General features: G+C 42.2%; 1 protein-coding gene across 2 annotated transcripts in view; it reads left to right on the top strand.

Moving 5' to 3' along the window:
• LOC308305723 (RING finger protein 145) overlaps positions 1–21,570 on the top strand; it is a 34,457-nt gene extending 12,887 nt beyond the window's left edge. For both annotated transcript variants that reach the window (XM_080750565.1, XM_080750566.1), the window contains exons 7-13: positions 2,940–3,080; positions 6,619–6,801; positions 14,151–14,298; positions 14,905–14,982; positions 17,760–18,038; positions 19,054–19,317; positions 20,323–21,570. In XM_080750565.1, the coding sequence (XP_080606691.1) occupies positions 2,940–3,080; positions 6,619–6,801; positions 14,151–14,298; positions 14,905–14,982; positions 17,760–18,038; positions 19,054–19,317; positions 20,323–21,084 (1,855 nt within the window). In that variant the 3' untranslated portion in view covers positions 21,085–21,570. The remainder of the gene's footprint in view (positions 1–2,939; positions 3,081–6,618; positions 6,802–14,150; positions 14,299–14,904; positions 14,983–17,759; positions 18,039–19,053; positions 19,318–20,322) is intronic.
• The last annotated feature ends 322 nt before the right edge of the window (positions 21,571–21,892 follow it).

The raw sequence follows: 21,892 nt of genomic DNA, 5'->3' as shown, positions 1-21,892 counted from the left end.
TGTTTATTGTACAACACACATTTATTACAGCAGCTTGTGGCTGTACCAATGTTGATTTCGTCGACTAAAACTATGACGAAAATTTTTTGTCGACTGCATTTTTTCCCTGACGAAAACTAAATAAAAACGAAATAAAAACTAAGCTGTGATGACTAAAAATAAGACTAAATACCGGTATATTGACAATTTCGTCAACAATATAAAAACTAGACTAAAACGTTAGGGAGGGACTAGTGGAGAAGAGAGTCATTTTACGTTTGGTTGCTTTCAGGAGTTGCGTGCTGAAAATAGCAGATCTACAAGCTCTTGCGACCATGTGTAAAATCATTCATTACGACGCCACAAAGGCCTGCCAAAATACATTTTAGTTGACTAAATCAACTGTAGATTTAGTCGCCTAAAATCTGACTAAAACTAAGACTTTTCAGGTGACTAAAATCCCTAAATTACATTTTATTCAAAAGACAAAATGACTAAAACTAAATCAAAATTTGCTGTCAAAAACGACAGTGGGCTGTACACATCAAAAAGATCTTTCCGAGAATGGAAAGGAACGGCCTTTAGCAGTGACATTATTCATGATCAGTGCGGTTGTGTGCCATGCGGTTCCTGGTGACTGAATTTGAGCTTATGTCCCGATGTTTACTTTAATTTCGATATGGACATGAATACGTTTGTGTGTGTGTACGTTATTGACAGGGTTCCCACGCTCATGAAATTCCTAGAAATATTTTGAAATTAGAAAAATATTTTTCCAGTACTGGAAACATTTTGGAATTGATCAAGGGTCCTGGAAGGTCCTGGAAAAAATAGCTATGCATTGTCTTTGGTTATTGATTTTGTTAATACCTCTGAAATGACAAATTAAACATTGGCCAAATTGTCAAATATTAGAGGCATAAATTGTGAAAATAGCCGATCTACATGTTCACAACGCCTCGCAACGCGAGGCGTTGTGAGCATGTAGATCTGCTATTTTCACAATAGAACCGTGTTATACAAAATTCCTCAACTCTTTGTGCTCGTCAGGGTGCCGGGGTCCCCAGTTCAAATATGATTATTTCGGGGGTCACAGCCTGAAAAGGTTGAGAACCACTGGCATACACTACCTGTCTTTGGGCATTGCGCATAGGAGTAAGCGACTGTTATTGAGCTGAATTATTGTTATAGTCCTGGAAATTGGGTTAAATATTCTGGAAACGTTTTGGAAAAGTTTTGGAAATGAATTGGTAAAACATTGTGGGAACCCTGTATTGATGATTTTGCCCTTGCGTCTCTGCTAGGGATGAGACGATAAGAGATATTATCGTTTATCGCGTAAAAAAAAACACTCACGATAATCGTATCGTGGAGATTTCATTCATCGTGAAATCGTCCTCCGTCATGCACTGGGATCAATTCACCTTTTATTTGCAGAGCTGCATATCCGGTACTATTTAAACCCCCTTTAAACGTACTTATGATATACTTACTTGATACAGCCTTTTTTTCACTCTCTACCAAATCCCTTTGCCAAAAAATAGCCGATCTACAAGCTTGTAGATCAGGGATTCCCAAACTTTTTTGGCTCGGGGCACCCCTATAAATATTTTTGTAGGCACCCCTACATTATATTCCTAATTTTCACTTATATTTATAGCATATTTTAGCGATTATGTTGCGAGGAAAACGAGATAATAGCCATTTTGGTTAGAACTGAATGAAAATAACTTTGTACTCAAGTTTAAAATGATACTAAATATATTTTTAAATGTCCAAATACATTTCAAATTATCTCACGGCACCCGTGGACTGCCGTTGCGGCACCCCAGGGTGCCCCGTCGTCACCCACTTTGAAAACCCCTGTTGTAGATCTGCTATTTATTTGGCAAACGTTCCGTCCGCCCCATGATAATGGATGTCGGGGGTATTTTGATTATCGCGATAATATCGTAAATCGCGATTTCTTTGGTCACAATAATTGTGATATGAGATTGTCATATCGTCCCATCCCTAGTCTTTACACATAGCTGGGTCATTTATGGCGAAGGTCCGTTTCTCAATGGATCTGTCATCTAGAAGGGTTATTAGAAAAAATTGGCCGGGTTGTATTTTTCAAAATGGTGGGGAAAATGTTTGACAGCTAGGGTAATTTTCAGTCTCATTCACTTACTATACACTACACTATAAAGGAAAAAAATGACTCCCAAAAAAATCTGCTTTAAGTGAGGGGTCAAACTAGGGGTTTTTAATTATTCTGAATCCATTGCAAGCATTTGTTTTGCACGAAGAACATTCCTTGGGCAAGAAATGGCCCCACAAAACGATGGTTTAGTGATGAGTCATCAATTTTCACAGTCTTTTGGGGTCCGTTTTTAGCTTGCAGTGGATTCAGAATAATTAAAAAACCCTAGTTTGACCCTTCACATCCCACTTAAAGCAGATTTTTTTGGGAGTCATTTTTTCCTTTATAGGGTAGTGTATAGTAAGTGAATGAGACTTAAAATTACCCTAGCTGTCAAACATTTTCCCCGCCATTTTAAAAAAAGACACCCCGGCCAAATGTGTTTAATAACCCTCCTAGATGACAAATCCATTGAGAAACGTACCTTTGCTTTCGTGGACACGGAACTGAAATGCTTTACCTAACTAATAGTCAGCTGCATATCCGGTACCATTTAAACCCTCTTTAAACGTACTTATGATATACATACTTGATACAGCCTTTTTTTCACTCTCTACCAAGTCTCTTTGCCAAAAAATAGCCGATCTACAAGCTCACAACGTTGTGAGCTTGTAGATCTGCTATTTATTTGGCAAACGTTCCGCCCCGGGATAATGGATGTCGGGGGGTATTTTGATTATCGCGATAATATCGCGAATCGCGATTTCTTTGGTCACAATAGTCGTGATATGAGATTTTCATAGCCTTTACACACCCGCTGTCCTTCTCTCCACAGTGTGTCGGAGTGCTGCTCCACCCCCTACTCCCTGCTGGGCCTGACGTTCGTGGTGTCCTACCTGGCTCTGGGGCTGCTCAACCTCTGCAAGTTCTACCTGGGGGGATACGCCGCTGTTCAGAACGAGAACGTCATGCACAGGTGACGTCTGACGTTTGTGCAGCTTTTTTTCCGTTTTGGCAAACCCATTTAGGGCCTAGAATTATTGAATGCTTTAACCAGTGAAAAATAGCAGATATGCAAGCTCACATAGCGCGGCACCGAGTGCCGCGCTGCGAGCTTGTAGATCTGCTATGTTTGGAAAAAGTCGTGAAAATGTGTGCAAATCTTTGAATATGTTGTATTTTCAAAGCGAACATTTGTAACTACATTTTTGCTTCTGGGGAAGGGTCCCTGGAACTAAATATTTTGAAATGGGGGTCCGTGGCCAAATAAATATCATTTTGGGGGTCCTTGACATGAAAAGGTTTGAGAACCACTGACACAGTAGTCTCTCAAGAACAGACCAACTGAGCTCCAGTTAAGTGAAAAGGACCTTTTCTTTTACGATGGCTGGCCAGATTGCTGACATAGAAACATATTTTTTTTTCCAAAAATCTTAGAAGGATTCAAAAGACACTTATAGAATCGGGGTCAAAATTCAAATTTTCGCGATTTTTCAAAAATAGCACATCTACAAGCTCGCAGCGCGGCACTCGGTGCCGCGCTGTGAGCTTGTATCTGCTATTTTTGGAGCTGTGTGGAGCTCCCTATACATGGCCGTGTGTGTATCCGTCCGTCTATGTATGTGGGTATGTATGTGGGTCCGTATGTAGCCTCAAGAATGTGGTAGTACCTTTTATGACCACACATGTTAAGGGAGGGGCGCTGTTTTCAACTGCAATACACACACACACACACACACACACACACACACACACACACACACACACACACACACACAGCTCCACTTCGAACAGAGGTTCGATTTTTTTATATTTAAAGCATAAAATATTGCGTCATAATGTGTTCAGGCCTAAATGGGTTTATTTGCACAGGAACGTGTGGGGAGACGGTAAGCTGAGGGCAGAGAGAGAGAGAGAGAGGGAAAACAAGCGACGCAGGTCACCAGCTGGAATCAATGTTTTATTTGGATCATGGCAATGCAATGAGAAACTCTTAACTCTGTAGAAACACCTTTTCCCCTCCCTAATTAGTTCCCTGTTTCTCTCCAAATGTAGTCATTTTGTCAAGGTGTCAGGTGTGTGCGCTGAACAAAACACAAATAACTCAGCCTTATTTTACATTGCCAAATGTAACCAGACGTGCAAGCTAAAAACAAAAAGAAGATAACATACATTATCTTTTCTTTGACCCCATTCAGAATGAGACTAGTTATCCTGACAAATATTACTCTGGGGAAATATTCTAGTTTGACGGTGCTGGCAGGCCGTTTATAATGCAATTTAGGAACGAACCCACAGGCCGTATAAAAGTTGTCCTCGGGCCGCAAACAACGCAAGTAAGTAAATTCAAAGATCCACATGAGTGGAAAAAAACCTGCTCTGAAGAAGGCTTTACGCCGAAACGCGTTAGCGTTCAGAATAAATGGAACTTAATATCTGAGCTTGTCTTGTACTTTCACTTTGGTGTGCTGCTTTTTCCACTCATGTGGATCTTTGAATTCAGTTGTACCCAGAGCTAAGCACCCACTGCCCAAATCAGTGGCAGCAATCAGAGGAAGCAAGTATCTATCTATCTAGGTCGTCCTCAGACGAGCCCTCCATCGTTGTTTCCAGTCATCTCGGTTCTCCATACATCTGGCCAGCTCATTGGTGTTCTGTGTCCCTACGTCTTCCTTGAGTATGTCCACGTATGTTCTTGTGGGACGTCCTCGCGACCGGTGCCCATGTGTTGGCTCCCACAGTACCAATTTGCTGGCTGGAAGCTCCTGGTGTCTTTGGCAGTGCATGGGTCGACTCAACTGAGAAAGACCTCAAAGTAAGGAAGGCACTCGCTTGGAGGGCCCTGAACGGCATGAACAGTGTATGGAACTCTAGCCTCCCCCGCCAAATCAAAGCTTAGCTTCTTCTTTGCAACAGTGGAGTCTGTTCTCCTCTATGGCAGTGAATGCTGGACCCTGAAGCCAACCCTGCAGAAGTCTCTAAATGGGTGCTACACTAGAATGTTGCGTGCAGTACTCAACATCAACAGGAGCGCACATGTTACCAACAGGAGCCTGTATGAGGGAATACCAAGGGTAAGCGAGAAAATTGCCACCAGAAGAATGAGATTAGCAGAGGAAGCAAGTAAGTTACTGCAAATGGCCCCGGACAGCACTTTGTACACCCCTGCCTTACTGTTTGGTTTTGGAGCGGGTGTAGCCTGAGGCACCGTGGAGGATTCCAACCCCTGTCTCCACGGTGGTGGGCGCCAGTGACAGAAATCCCAAGCATCTAGAGCAGTGTTCTGCATGTATGTTATGTTGTTATGTACACATATGTATTTCCCCCCCTCAAAAGTAGATCAATAAAATCTTGGCTATACTTGCATTGTGACAGGGGCCTTCAACGTTTTCAGGCCAAGGACCCCTTAGTTGAGAGAGAGATGAAGCAGGGACCCCCACAACCACCTTAGATTCCACATAGTTTCATTGTTTGACAGCATCGTCAGTATATTTTGGATTCATGTCAATTTGTGATTCAATACTTAATAAACTTGACCTTTCACTCTGCTCTTTTTACCCCTGAGCTTGTAGATCTGCTATTTTTAGATAAAGTTCTCAGGATATGGACCCTAGGGTTCAAGTGGTAATATAAAAAAGGAGAAAAAAAACGGTATCACTCAAAGATTTGGGAGGACCCCCTTAGTAACTCTGAGGACCCCCTAGGGGTCCCGGACCCCCTGTTGAAGACCAATGCATTATGACATCACAAAGCAGAACCACTTCTGGCCGTAAACGAGGACTGGCCGTGAGCAAGGTGTTTTGTTTCAGAAACGCTGACATTCAACGTATCTTATGCTTTTCTCTGACAACAAGACTGACAGCCGCACAAGGAAGGACGAGCTAATTACTCATTTTTTTTTACTCATTTGTTTTTTGTTGTGCCTGAGATTATTGAATGCTTTAACTATTGAAAAATAGCAGATATACAAGCTCACAGTGCGGCACAAGCTCACAGAGCTTGTAGATCTGCTATTTTTGAAAAAGTCGTGAAAATATGTGCAAATCTTTGCAATATATGTATTTTTAAATTGAACGTTTGTAACTACAATTTTGCTCCTGGGTGGTCCCTGGAACTAAATATTTTGAGATGGGGGGTCCGTGGCCAAATCCATATCATTTTGGGGGTCCTTCACATGAAAACGTTTGAGAACCACTGATATAGTAGTCTCTCAAGAACAGACTAACTGAGCTCCAGTTAAGTGAAAAGGACCTTTTCTTTGACGATGGCTGGCCAGATTGCTGACATAGAACCATGGGTTTTAAAAAAAAAAACCTTAGAAGGATTCAAAAGACACTTACAAAATCGGGTCAAAATCGGGTCAAAATTCAAATTTTCACGATTTTTCAAAAAATAGAAGATCTACATGCGAGCTTGTATATCTGCTATTTTTCATTAGTTAAAGCATAAAATAATACTCAATAATGTGTACCCGGGTCTAAACGGGTTGATTTGTTTGTGTCTCTCATCGTCAGAGGTGTGACTGAAGGTGTGACGCTGCTCCTACTGGCACTGCAGACGGGTCTGCTAGACATGCAAGCCCTACAGCGCACCTTCCTCCTCAGCATCATCCTCTTCATCGTGGCCACCTCCACTCTGCAGTCCATGATCGAGATCACCGACCCGGTCATTCTAGCACTGGGTGCATCACGCAATAGGTCAGGGGTTCCCAAACTTTTTTTTTGTCTCAGGGCACCCCATAAATATTTTTTTCAATCCGAGGCACCCCTACATTATAATTTTCCACTCCCAGCACCTTATATTTATAGCGTATCGTCGTTGTCGGGTGGAAACCTTGTATGTCCAAAACCGTTCATTTTGTATTTATCATCTATAAAATGTACTAAGCTAGTGAAAACAGCAGATCTACAAGCACACGAGGCGTTGTGTGCTTGTAGATCGTCTGTTTTCACTAGTTTTGTGCGACGGTCTTGTATGATGAAGCAGGGCTTACCAAAAGACGTACACATTTGAAACTTGGAGATACAAGGTTTCTGCCCGACAGTGACGATATTCTAGTGATTATGTTGTGAGGAAAACGTTGAGATAATAGCCATTTTGGTTAGAACTGACTGAAAATAACTTCAAAATTATACTAAATATTTTTTCAAGTCTCCAAATACATTCCAAATATTATCAAATTATCTCGCGGCACCCTGGACTGCCGTCACGGCACCCCAGGGTGCCCCGTCAGGCCGTCACCCACTTTGGTAAACCCCTGCAATAGGTAACATACAAAACATATGTCCACTGTTATTATTGTATTCACAAAATACAACAACCTGCGGTCAAAATCCTTTCTATAATGATCATTATTTCATTGATCAAGGGTTTCAGTTACCAAACATCCTTCAAAATGTAATGCAATTTGTTTTGAATTAAAGGTTTCAAGCCAACACTATAAATACAGTATGTAGGCCTGTCACAATTATTACATACGTAATCGTCTAATCGTAATTATTTGACATAATCGCAATTATTTTGTCATAATCGTCATAATCGTGTTGAAAAATGTTCATGTATTTATTTAATAGTGTAAATAACAGATCTACAAGCTCACAACTAGGGATGGAGCTTGTTCATTTGATAATGACCACCTTATCGATCCTGCTTATTGAGCCGGGCTTTTATTGAGCCCACTATTGAGCTTTTTCTAATATTTTGTGGAAAGACGTGAGATGACACATTCTGGTGACTTTCTTATTGGCCAGTAGTGACTGAATGTGTGGCTGACCACCATCTATGAAGATGGCAATTTACGGAAAAGTAAAAAATATCATTACATATCATTAAAACAACCTTTTGTCATTGTGCAATAAGTGTTAACTCATACTCTGCGATCCCCGTCGAAACCGGGGATTTCCCGCTGTACCTCTCTGCGATGCCCGTCGTTCCCGGAAATTTAATTAGCTTTAATCATTATGAAACGATTAAAAGTATGATCGCTGTATATATCCGTTTCGGAGACTTTAGGCCCGCCTCCTAACTGTATCCGGTCGCATTTCCCGTTTGGACCGGATCTAGCTTTCCGTATCCGGTCTGAGCCTGGGCCATAGTCCCGCCTCCATTGGTTTACATTGTAACAGAAGGGGAAAGCTCCTCGGCGATGGAAAGCTCGTTTTTCAATCCGATTTTTGCGTTTGGAAACTTTGATCCAGTCTCTACACGCCTGGATTATGATCCCCGCACATATTGTGCGTTTTGTGCGTGAACGTGTCCACGTGTTACCATAGCGCACAGCTGGCTTTTTTCAATGTTTTTTCATGTAAACACTGGCGGATAAGCAAGGATACAGCGTGGCAACGGATATGTCTATTTCAATGGGGTTTTTTTTATTCGAAAGATGTCACCGAGTCTACACGTCTACTAGATGAGTCGCGCACAGATTGTGCACGATGCGTGCGCGTGCCCACGTTAAAAGGTAAGGACAATTTGGCAGCTGCTTACTACAGCTATATGTTTAAAATGGCAGCAGACTTGTTAAATGGCTTTGTATGATGAATAGTACAGTAAAGATTTCTTGATCGCCTCTTGACTTGATTGTTTAAATATGAAGTCATGGGCCGCTATGCTCGATAACAGGCTTGATAAGCTCAAAGCTTATTGATACCGGGTAATCAATACATTTGTTACAGAGTTTGTAACAGGCTTGTGTTTCGAGCTCCATCCCTACTCACAACTCAACGCCTTGTGAGCTTGTAGATCTGCTATTTCCAGCACTATCAATGGACTTTTTCAAGTATAAAGTTGACAAATATGTCAGTCATTTCTTTGTATATTTAGGTTACGTGTAATATTTGTCATGTGCAACTTCAAAGCCTAAAACCCAAAGAAAAAGGTAATTGTCAACGACAAAAACACAATGAAATCGTTAATCGCAATCATTTGAGTGACAATGAATCGTCATGTAAAATGTCATGATCATGACAGCCCTAACATTACGTGCAGTTTCTACAAAGATCATTATTTCAAGGGGTTCAGTTACCAAACATCCTTCACAATGTAATATACATAATTCGTTTGAATTAGAAAAGCCTCTCACTGCTACCAACACTATAATGACTACAATACAGTATGTGCAGAATACATATCGTCACTGTCGGGCAGAAACCTCATATCTCCAAGTTTCAAATGTGTACGTTTTTTTTCGTAAAGTAAGTAAAGCCCTGATTCACCATACAAGACTGTCGCACAAAACTAGTGAAAATAGCAGATCGGATATTTCCACTAGTTTAAATTGTTTTCAATTTTTCTTGAAAATGAGAAACAGTTCTGGACATACAAGGTTTCCACCCGACAGCGACAAAACGTTATTGTCCATCACATTTAGCATAAAATGGAAATGTGTCTTTGGCACAGAGTTAGTAATAATAAAAACATACATAGAATACACAAATGCATTAAAAACTATATAAAATGCATCCCATAACATAGCGGCAGTGATCTAAGGGCTGTAGGGAATTATTCAAACATTACTACTACTAAGCCTTTAAAGGACAACTTTGTTTTTTTACAACACGGATATTTCAGATTGTAATTAAAGAATATAAAAGATGACTGTTAAAATGATTTCATTTACTTGTTTCTATTGTTTTAGAGATTTTTATTTCAGTGTTTCGGGGCATGCGTACAAGTACTAAATATGTCATTTTACACAGAATAAACCCATTACGCAACCTTTCATGGTTGGATGTGACCTATGGGGGCCAGTAGTGTTACTGTAAATACAAATAAAGAAACTGCTAGCTTGTTGTGTCTAAAAAGACATATTTAGCCACTTGTACGCATGCCCCCATGTGTACGCATGCCCCACATTTTAGCACGGTAAACGGGATAAAACGATAGAAAGAAGGAAATGAAAAAATGTTAACACTCACCTTTTCTTTTCCCTAATTACAATCTAAAATATGAACCCTTGTTGTAAAAAAACAATGTTGTCCTTTAAGCCTCCTGCCCGATGGTAACAGCTCAGTTGAGGGGCGAAGAGGGTGTGTAGTCATTGTAAATCTGAATTAGCTTTTTAAATCTGTGGAACAGATTTCATTAAAGACGTGCGATTGTGCTGAGACATTCAGGCTACCTAGGCGACCTATTTGCCTATTGGCTGTCCCCATGTCACATGGTAACCAAGCTAGTTTCATGATTGGGAGCGGCCTTGCACTGTTCTGGCGCTGTTCTAGAGATGGGATTTATGGCTCTTTGAAGTGAGCCGAATCTCTGGGATCCGTTCCTTTCAAAGAGCCGTTCAAAAGACTGGCTCATTCTAGTCACTAGTTGTAGTTACTTTGTAGATTTTGATTATAATTATCACTTATACATTAACCCTATATACATTTATTTCGGACATAATAGGTACATACTAGGCCTACCTGCCATTTGAAAATAGCCGATCTACAAGCTGTGAGCTTGTAGATCTGCTATTTTCAAATGTTTTTTTCTCCCTACATTTTATTCATTGGAAAAATTGTGAAATGGGACATTTTGCATAATGTAAAGTACTTTCTAGCTACTATTAGTACTTTAACTACATTTTGATACCAATACTTTGATATTTTTACTCAAGTAGCCTACATTTTTTATTCCAAACTTGAACTTGTGGCAGAGTATTTCTACATTGTTGTACCTTTCCCACCACTGTTGTTCATTAGAAAGGAACGGCTCCCTATACTGCGAACCGGATCCCATCGTTCATATCAAAGAGCCGTTCAAAAGACTCGATTCGTTCGCGAACATCCCGCCTCTACGCTGTTCTTCTTCTCGAGTTTGGAAAAAAAGGATCCGTTCCGTTTGTCACATTGTCATGATCGTAAAACTATCTAGTTTTAACGTTCAGAACGTTTTCTTTTTGGACAATAAAAACATTGACAGCCAGGGGGAAAAAAATCCATGAAGGACACGGAATGCAATCGTTTAATCGCCGTTGGAAAATTGACTTAATAGACTATTCTGGATGTGTGGCTAACGGCTAACGCTAACGTTAGCTAGCGCTAGCTGCAGGCTAACGCTAGCTAGCGCTAGCTGCAGGCTAACGCTAGCTAGCGCTAGCTGCAGGCTAACGCAGGCATGTTACGTTGTTGCGCACGTAATACATTCACTTCAACCTCGTGTTGAGCAGTTAAACCTATTTGCTACGTACGTCTACAAAAACGTTCTTATTTCAAAGATAAAGTGCTTACTGAAGTCTCACAGATGTCACAGTATGGTACGCTCAAGCAGAATTACCCGTATCTTTCGTATTGTTTAATAAGCAGCATTTTAATCCGATCAGACGTCATTTTCTGTTGTTTTTCAGCCATGCAACCCCATCGGTTGCGAGGTGTACTGCACTTAGATACATTAATACCTTTTTAACACATTGACCGCCATTTTAACATACCTCCGTACTCCCACCTGCCATTCGTCTCCATAGACTTCCATGTAATTGGGTGTGCACGGATCATGCACACCCATGCCTAGATAATGCACCACGTGTGTCCACATTGCTCACAGCTTTCAAACAAAAAAATCCGAATGGAAATCCGTTCAGGCATTCATGAGATAACAGCCACTATGTTTAACAAAGATGGCTGCCAAAATGGCTGCCATGCTTGAAAGATGGGGTTGCTATGGGGGTTAAACATGCAATTTCGCGATTGCTATCATGCCTACTCCATTTTTTGGGGTAAAAAAAAATGTTGAAAAAAATTTTTTTTTGATTTTTTTTTTTTTTTAATTCTCGGGACTATCGGGCCTGGCGGGGAAAGACATTGGAATAATCTCGGGACTATCGGGCCTGGCAGGGAATGAGTTAAGGAAACGACGACCGATCGGATTAAAATGCTCCTCTTTAAATAATACGATCATTACGGGACATTCTGCTGGAGCGTACCCTATGGTGACATCCGTGGGCCTTCACTAAGCAATTTATCTTTGTAATCTGACCGTTTGTGTAGACGTACGTAGCAAATTGGTTAAACTGCTCAACAGCAGATTGTGTTGAATTCACGGTTGGCGCAGCGTAGCGTCTTTACATTTAGCCCAATAATGCTAATCTACAAAGCAATAACTGATTGATTGATTGAAGAATTTATTAGAAGTTTGCAATAGAAAAAAGTACAGTTTCATGACAGTACAAATCACTGGTACAAGGTCAACTAAAAGGAGATCCTAGAAAGCCGAGGCTTATTTCCACAGGAACCACACTTTAAGTAACCTGACTTTCGCCAGATAGTTGCAGCAGTGCGTAACGCTCTGCCATGCAACGCAATGCTGCCACCATCTGGCGAAAGTCAGGTAACACTTTAAGTATCTCATATAACATTGAAAGACAGACGGATAGAACATAGTACTTTATCTAACTTTAACTAAAGTTTAAAACATACATAAACCACTTTAGCCCTATGTTATACCAAGGCTATTTGAAAATAGCCGATCTACAAGCTCACAACACATTGCGGTGCGACGCGTTGTGAGCTTGTAGATCTGCTATTTTCAAACATTTTGTACTTTTACTTTTGGTACTTTAAGTACATTTGGATACCAATACTTTTGTACTTTTACTCAAGTACATTTTTAATTCTGGACTTTTACTTGTAACAGAGTGATTCTACATTGCAGAATTGATACTTTTACTTAATTATAAAAACTAGCCCTTACCCGTTCAAAGATATGAGCTCTGAAATGATGTGCAGTGGGTGGGTTATGGGATGTGCACTGTGCACACAGTATATGAGGGATGGAAAGTAACTTTAACTGGTGCTTGCATGATAATATGTAGGAGCATCAATGTAAGAAATACCCGTTCCATTTAACGGCTACAGAGATGCTGTGTACCGATCTGCATGATTTTTGGACAACATCTGTAACAGGGCCCGCCCGCCCGCACACACTCCCCCCCCCCCCGTGTGTGTGTGTGGGTTTGTGTGTGATTGTGCATGGCCTGAACAACAGCGCCCCTCCCTTAACATGTGTGGTCACAAAAGGTACTGTAGGCTAAATAGATATAGATACACCATAAAAATGCAAATATACAGCATATGATTTGTGAAAGTGACAAACGGGCTTCACAGTTATGTTAGGTGTGTTCATCTGCTAATGGTGATGCGATTTCAGATCAATTGCTCCAGCCACTGAGGAGAAACGCTGTTTCAGACAGACAGACAGACAGACAGACAGACAGACAGACACTCAGACAGACAGACAGACAGACAGACAGACAGACAGACACTCACTCAGACATTCGCAAAATTATAGTATAGATGTAGGTACTTTTTCCACCACTGTGTAAACGTTTGTGTTCTCATGCCAATAAAGCTTCTTTGAATTGAAGATTGAATTGAAGATTGCTCCCCATGTGGCGGAGTACACAATAATGGTAAATAAAGTAGCTTACTCTAAAATAATCCATCCATCCATCCATCCATCTTCAACCGCTTATCCAGCATCTGGTCACTGGGGTAACAGTTCCAACTGAGATTTCTAGAGTTCTTTAATAATAATAATTAATATAAACAATACTAATGATTATAATTGCGACCGTCAGGTCGCAGTTACTATGAAAACCTCCACCGCCTCACGTCACATCACACTTTTTTGCCCCTATCCATGTGAAATTTTCCACACACAATCCTTGTCTGCCAATCCACAACCTCCACCCTTCCAGGGACCCCCGCAGCTCCAGGGACCCCCGCCAAATTTTTTAAAACACATTTTTGAATACTGCTCCTACAGTTTTTGCCCTAAAATCACACAAATCGCTACACAGTATGTCTACACTTATCTCATCGACATGGATCTGTCCCATATAGCGCCACCATCAGGTCGATTTTTTAACACATTTTTGGACCTAAACTTTTTTTTTTCTAAATTTTTTTTTTCAAACTTTTTTTTTTTTCAAAAAAAATTTTTTTTTAAACTTTTTTTACACTAACGTCAACACACCAATCCACAGATTTTATATTGACTGTGTGTCAATTCTTGTTTGTTATACTCAATAGTGTTGACGGTGTTTGTATTGCCTTTGCTTCAGGAGCCTGTGGAAGCACTTCCGTGGCCTCAGCATGTGCCTGCTCCTGCTGGTGTTCCCAGGGTTCATGGCCTATCAGATCGGACAGTTCTTCCACATGGACTTCTGGCTGCTCATACTGGTGTCCAGTTTCATGCTCACCTCTCTTCAGGTAACAGAGAAGTTACAAGACTCATTCTTCATGTTAAGAAAACTCCTTTGTCAGAGTGGCCTACAAACAAAAATGACTGAGCAAAGGAAAGCCTTTGACACCCTGTTACACAAGTAGGCTATATGACATCTTTGACTGTCAATAAAGTTAAGCGTTTTCAATTCAATTCTATCTAGACCAGGGGTCTTCCACGTTTTCAGGCCAATGACCCCTTTCTTGAGAGTGATGAGGTACACAGTATCTCTACAGTCATGTCATCAAAATGCATCTGTCCCATCTAGTGCCACCGTCTGGCCGATTTTTGAAAAACACATTTTTGGACACTGTTTTTGCTCAAATTCACCATATTCCCTCCTGATTGGCTACCATTGCCTTCTAAAGTTTGTCTATGCGACCTGACGGTCGCTTATCTCCCGATTTAGGGAGTCGTACTGGTACTGTATGTTTGTCTGTTTACTGTTGAGTGAGAAAACAATGTTAATATTTAGCTAAAATCTGGGGACCCCTCAAAATAATTGGTTGGTTTTCAACCATAGGCTGAGAACCAACTGATCTTTTGATCTTTCTTTTTTTGGGGGGGGTTTCTTTTACCATTGGGTTCCTCAGGTCACAGGCACCATGCTGATCTATTCCCTCTTCATGGTGGAGCTCTTCCGCAGCGACCCCATCGACAGCCTGGACGAGGTGAGACGAGACGGTGTCTCCACCCTACGCCTGTTCAGAGACATCCTATATATCGTGATACAATGAGGGAGCCTCGTAAAAGATCCTGTTGAATTGTTAATACGGAGATTCATTGCAGAATTCATTTAGACCTGCATTTTTGTCTAAATCGGTAGTTTCTCAAACTTTAAAATGTCATGGTCTCCCCTTAAACTCTTTCTCAGCCTGATCACACTTTTACACAATTATAGCTAAGGTGTTCTCAGCCTGATCACACTTTTACACAATTATAGCTAAGGTGTTCTCAGCCTGATCACACTTTTACACAATTATAGCTAAGGTGTTCCCAGCCAGAACACACTTTTACACACTTTTTCTAAATAGGTGAAATAAATGATAATGATCGGAAAAAAAAAAAACGATCGGTAGCCCTTCTCTGTCTCACCACCGGTCTAACCAATAGCATGATTCTTCTCTATGCATGAACCGGAAGTGCTTTTGATTGCTTCCGGGGCAGATTAGCCTTTTCCCATAGACTTACTGTATAGACGTTAGCGTTAGCATAGCCGTTGTCCTAGCGGCTAGGCTAATGAAAAATTTTCCATGGATTGTACACACGGAGATGATCACATGCACCCACATAGATGTGCACGGATCGTGCACGTGAAACGCACGGGTGAAAAGACGACTCGGCCAAAATCCCCACTATATGCCAATGCAGATCCAGATAGTTATGGTGAGTTTATGACCGTGGGATCGAAAAAAATAAGGAAAAATGTCCAAGAAGGAGGGGGGGTGGGCTGATGTTTATAAACATAATATCAGATCATAATACAATATTAGAAATTTCCGGCTAGTCCACAGACAAGCCCATTCTGACCAGGCTGTGAAAGAGTTAAAGGGGAAGACCACCAATTTTCAATATTGAAATATGTCATTAATATACCTTAGAGGAGTTGTGTGGAAATAGAAAAAAAGTTCCCCCCCTTTCTGTGTTGCCTAGAACTGGAAGATTGCCCAAGTTGCATACAGTACTTGTAAGGATCAATTTAGACCTTCCAAAAGGAACCCAGAGAGTCCCTGGTTCCCACTTTGAGGACCACTGGTCTAAATGGTCTGTCACTCCTTTTTCTTTTAGTTTCTGTTACCTTATAGATGGTTGTACTGCTAAGTAACTTGAAAAATGACCATACAAACCCAACATGAAAAAATAATCATGATAAGATTGTGTATTGCGATAAACTCGGGAAAATATTGTGATATTGTATTTTTTTTCCATATCGCCCCCACCCATAAGGTGATCTACTGGGGTCCGTGGCCAAATACATATCATGTTGGGGGTTCTTCACATGAAAAGGTTTGAGAACCACTGACATAGTGGTCTCTCAAGAACAGACTAACTGAGCTCCAGTTAAGTGAAAAGGACCTTTTCTTTGACGATGGCTGGCCAGATTGCTGACATAGAAACACAATGTTTTTCAAAAAAATCTTAGAAGGATTCAAAAGTAGGGATGTCCCGATACCACTTTTTTGCTGACCGAGTACGAGTACAAGTACTTCATGTTGAGTACTCGCCGATACCGAGTACCGATACGAGTACAATTAATAATACAAAATGTATTTAAATTACGCTTTTTTTTTTCCCTCTAAAAAAATATATTATCCAATTTATATATCCGCATCCATCCTCATCCGCAACTATAACATAATGTCAAATTATTCTTTTTTTCTGGTATTCTCAGAAATGCATTCATTGATTTAGCCCACAGCAATCTGAGTTCCCAGAGGTCATTTCTTCCGCCACTAGGTGGCGAAGCCCACAGAATCTCTATTCTCTTCAATCAATCGTCTTTTTTCAGCTGTGCTACACTGGCAGGCAGGCACGTACACACATTGACAATTTGACATCAAAGGGGGCTTGAGCCCCTGCCAGATCAGTCTGTAAAAAGTGTCCATGAATGCATTTTTCTACTATGGTAAAAAATGCAAATGTCCCCGGGCCCTTTCCATACCATAACTGAAGGCTGCATTCAAGAGAATTGTCCACCAAAAGGCCTTCTAGAAATATCAGCCCCTGCCTCTCTAAAATGTCTCTGCACGTCCCTGCAGACAGACACACACTTCACCGAGAGAGCGAGCTTTCAAGACAAGAGCGACAGTGACAAACAAACAAACACACACACACAGCTTTCTAGTGGGAAGTTTAACTTACCTACAGTAGCCTATACTTTGCAATTTGCGTGAGGTGGTGAAGGATATATGAAAGAGATTCAACTTTAGAGGTAAGTTTAGCGCAACAAGGCATGCCGTGATGCTGATGCCTTTAAGTGGTCGCAGCTGTATCGTTGGAGCACTGGTGCCTCGTTCGCAGTGCGGCACTGTGAGCTTGCATATCTGCTATTTTTCAATAGCAAAAGTATAAAATAATTAAGGCCCTGGCTTTCACCTTGAGCCCTAGTAACTCAGTCCCACTTTTCTCCCCCTTGTGACGCCCCAGCAGAGTATCGGGCGCTGCCGTGAGAAGTATCTGGCGAGTACGAGTACAGCAAAATAGGGTTGTATCGGGTCGAGTACCGATACCACGAGTACCGATACCGCATCCCTATTCAAAAGACACTTATAGAATCAGGTCAAAATTTAAATTTTCAAGATTTTTCTAAAATAGCAGATCTACAAGCTCGCAGCGCGGCACTCGGTGCCGCGCTGTGAGCTTGTATATCTGCTATTTTCAATAGTTAAAAGCATAACATAATGATACACAATAATTTTTTTCCATATCGCCCCCACCAACCCATAAGGTGATCTACTGGGTGAACGCCATCAGCCGCGTGCTGGAGTTCGTGGTGGCGCTGTGCGTGGTGGCGTACGGCACCTGGGAGTCCCTGTTCGGGGAGTGGAGCTGGATGGGCGCCTCGGTCATCATCGTCCACTCCTACTTCAACGTGTGGCTGCGGGCGCGCTCGGGCTGGCGCAGCTTCCTGCTGCGGCAGGAGGCGGCCAAGAAGATCAGCCTGCTGCCGCGGGCCACCGCTCTGCAGCTGCAGCAGCACAACGACGTCTGCTCCATCTGTTTCCAGGTATAGGCCTGTCCAGTGGTGGGAAACAATACTCACATGTTTCACTTCACTTGTTTCAAGTAAAAGTATCAATCAAGTAAAAAAGTCCGGAATTCAAAATGTATTTGAGTAAAAGTATGAAAGTGCAGTGATGTTACTAGGTTTTCAATGTAATGGGTCCCGGGACCCACAGGTGTTCATTCAAATGGGTCCCAGAAAAGTTTTATGAGTCCTCAATACAATGTTTTCGAGCGCTGTGAGCTTGTAGATCGGCTATTTTCAAAATGTTTGCCTATTTCTTATATTTATTTTACAATTTGGCTAATGTTTGAACTTAGAACTACTAAAACTACTAAAACATGTGCCCCTGATGAATTCGGGCGCGCAAAATGGTGTCGGACGTCGGTGGAATCAAAACATTGACGTTTCTATCGCCTGTTTAAGACTTTCTACGTGGATTTTATTTGTGTTAACGTAGGGTAAAGTAGGATGCTTTCACCCATGAACAATGGTGGTGTCTGTGGAATTTTTTTTTTTTTTTCTTTTACCCGGTAAATTATTTTAACATGGACTCCAATAGAGGCGCATCCCCGGGACCCCAGGACCATGACATGAATGAGTGTAACGCTTATCCGGTCGGGGGTCCGGGGGACGGAAAGCGATCAAACTTCTGGTCGGAAAAGCGACCGGAAGCACTTTTCCGAGGGTGATTAGAGCCTGATTTGCGGTAAACAGCGATTATACTTTTTAATGTTTTATAGCAATAAAAGCATATTAACGTCTTGGGATTATCGGGCCCGGCGGAGAGTAACATAGGGATTTTCTCTGTACTGTCGGGAGAGGCGGTAAATGAGTTAAAAGTTCCAAAAGTAAAAGTACAAAATGTTTGAAAATAGCCTAGATATAAAATAGGACTAAAGTGGCTAACGTATGTTTTATAAGCTTATAATTTATATCTGCAAAGTTTACATTTGATTGTATTTGTTGTCTTTTTTTTTTATTTTTATTAATTCGAAAACATCACATTTTTCCACAGGAAATGATCTGTGCCGTGATCACGCACTGCGGGCATTTCTTCCACGGCAACTGCCTCCGCAAGTGGCTGTACGTCCAGGAGACCTGTCCCATGTGCCACCAGTCGGTCCGACCCACGCTGACCGCTCAGAATCCGGGGGCGGCGGGCGACACTCAGGCAGCAGCAGCAGCAGCAACACCGCCTCAGAGAGACGTGGGACAGGGGACAGGGGCAGATCCAGCTGCGGGGCAGAGCGATCCCTCCACGGGCCACTCTCCCTCACAGGTATAGGGATGGGATGATAATCGTTACTATCGTTTATCGCGATGAGAATAGTGATGGGCAATCCCGTTCATTTCAGTGAACGGATCATTTCGTCCACGTTCACGGTAATGATCCGTTCAAAAGATTTGTTGAAATGATTCGTTCATAGCTCGATCGTCCCGTGAAAAACACAATCGCGAGAGCGTTTTTTTAATTACGTCGCGAGTACAGCCCGCCATCGCGTCCTGTCTGCCGGGCCGAGGCTATTAGGGGGAGGGGCGGGGGTGTGAACGAAAGTGTGAACGACCCATTTCAGGGATTTGAACGAATCGTTCGCGAGTCATGCTAATGATTTCGAATCTTATGAACGAATCACTCATGAACGACACATCACTAGATGAAAAACAATCGTATTGTGGCGATTTTTATATATCGTGAAATTGTCCTCTTATCATACGCTGGGATCAATTCACCTTTGATCCACTTAAACCCTCTACTATTCGTAAAACACACCTGTAAACATAGTTGATATATATATTTTTTTCGCTCTACCAAATCTCTTTGCAAAAGAATAGCCGATCTACAAGCTCACAACGCATCGCCTTCGCAACGCGTTGTGAGCTTGTAGATCTGCGATTGTTCGGCAAACGTTCTGCCCCAGAATACTGTATTTGGATCATCGCGATGATATCGTAAATCGCAATTATCTTGGTCACACTAATCGTGACATGACATTTTGGTATCGTCCCGTCCCTATACTCACAGGAGTTTAAACCCATTCAGAACGGGTACACATTATTGTGCATCATTATTTTATGCTTTAACTATTGAAAAACAGCAGATATACAAGCTCACAGCGCGGCACCGAGTGCCGCGCTGCGAGCTTGTAGATCTGCTATTTTTGAAAAATCGTGATAATTAGAATTTTGACCCGTTTCTATAAGTGTCTATAATCGTAAATCGCGATTATTTTGGTCACAGTAATCGTGACATGACATTTTCGTATGGTCCCGTCCCTACTCACAGGAGGCCCCCGGTAACCCAGCAGCTCCTGAACCCGCAGAGGAGCGGGGAAGGACCCAGGAGGGAGCCTGTGGTAACGGCGCGGCCGACCGCGACTTCCCCGACAGCCCGCGCCGGGAGGCCGCCCAGGGCCTCCGTTTCAGCTCCGCCGGTGACTTTGTGGGCTTCACTAGCCCAGTATTCGACCGCCCCTCGGGGAACGGTCCTAGCTCTCACAGCGGGCCATGGGATCAACAAACTTCTCGCGTCGAAACGCGCGGCCAGAGTGACGAGGAAAGCAGCAGAGAGACGCCGCGTACGGAAGGCGAGCCGCGTTCTGGAGCTGTGGATTCCGGAATGAAAGGTTTGTCGTTCCCCGTGTACCCTGCGGATAACGCGAACCAGGACGACGTGGAGAGCGCGTCCGATGCTGAGAGAGCTGGACCTTGCTCTCAGCTGGAAGTCCCCGCTGCCAACTCTGTCGTGACACCTCAAAACAGCGACAGTTACGGTGGAAGCTGTGAGGAAACCCCCGCCCCCGTTGTAGCCAAAGGTGACCTTATTAACAGTGTTGAATCCAATAACTCGTATGATTTGGGAAACATGGATGCTCTTTGTTTAAATGGCCCTGGTGGTGCGCCGCTGCTCGAGGAAACTACCCACGAGAGCCGTGTAATTCACAGCAGGGCACAGAGTCCTGAGCAGACAGCTGGTCAGAACAATAGGATACCCGTATCGCTGGTGTCTGTGTGTAACGCTGATCCAAGGACATCTCAGCCCTCCTGATCCAGGCCTCCCATGTCCCAACTCTGGCAGGATGTGTGATTTCACAACTCATTCTCTGCCACGATTGAACATCTACTCAACCCATTTAGGCCTAAAATTATTGGATGCTTTAACTATTGAAAAATAGCAGATATACAAGCTCACAGCGTGGCACTGAGCTTGTAGATCTGCTATTTTTGAAACAAGTTGTGAAAATGTGTGCGAATCTTTGAATGTATGTATTTTCAAAGCGAACGTTTGTAACTCAAATTTTGCTTCTGGGGGTGGTCCCTGGAACTAGATATTTTGAGATGGGGGTCTGTGGCCAAATACATATCAGTTTGGGGGTCCTTCACATGAAAACGTTTGAGAACCACTGACATAGTAGTCTCTCAAGAACAAGACTAGCTGAGCTCCAGTTAAGTGAAAAGGACCTTTTCTTTGACGATGGCCAGCCAGATTGCTGACATAGAAACATAGGTTTTTTCCAAAAATCTTAGAAGGATTCAAAAGACACTTATAGAATCGGGTCAATATTCAAATTTTCACGATTTTTCAAAAATAGCAGATCTACAAGCTCGCAGCGCGGCACTCGGTGCCGCGCTGTGAGCTTGTATATCTGCTATTTTTTTATATTTAAAGCATAAAATATTGCGTCATATTGTGTTCAGGCCTAAATGGGTTAAAAAAAGGGCTTCACACACAGTCATCTTACAATGGCATAGAAGGCAGCGGAGATGTCCCCTGGCAAACTCTTCACAGCACAAGGATGCTACATGATCTTCGACGACAATGGACTGCCAGAAGAACCTGTATCACTAAACGTAAA

The sequence above is a fragment of the Nannobrachium achirus genome (genome assembly GCF_963921795.1).
Source record: "Nannobrachium achirus genome assembly, chromosome: 20".
Taxonomy (NCBI): domain Eukaryota; kingdom Metazoa; phylum Chordata; class Actinopteri; order Myctophiformes; family Myctophidae; genus Nannobrachium; species Nannobrachium achirus.
This window is presented reverse-complemented; position numbering and strand designations above follow the sequence as displayed.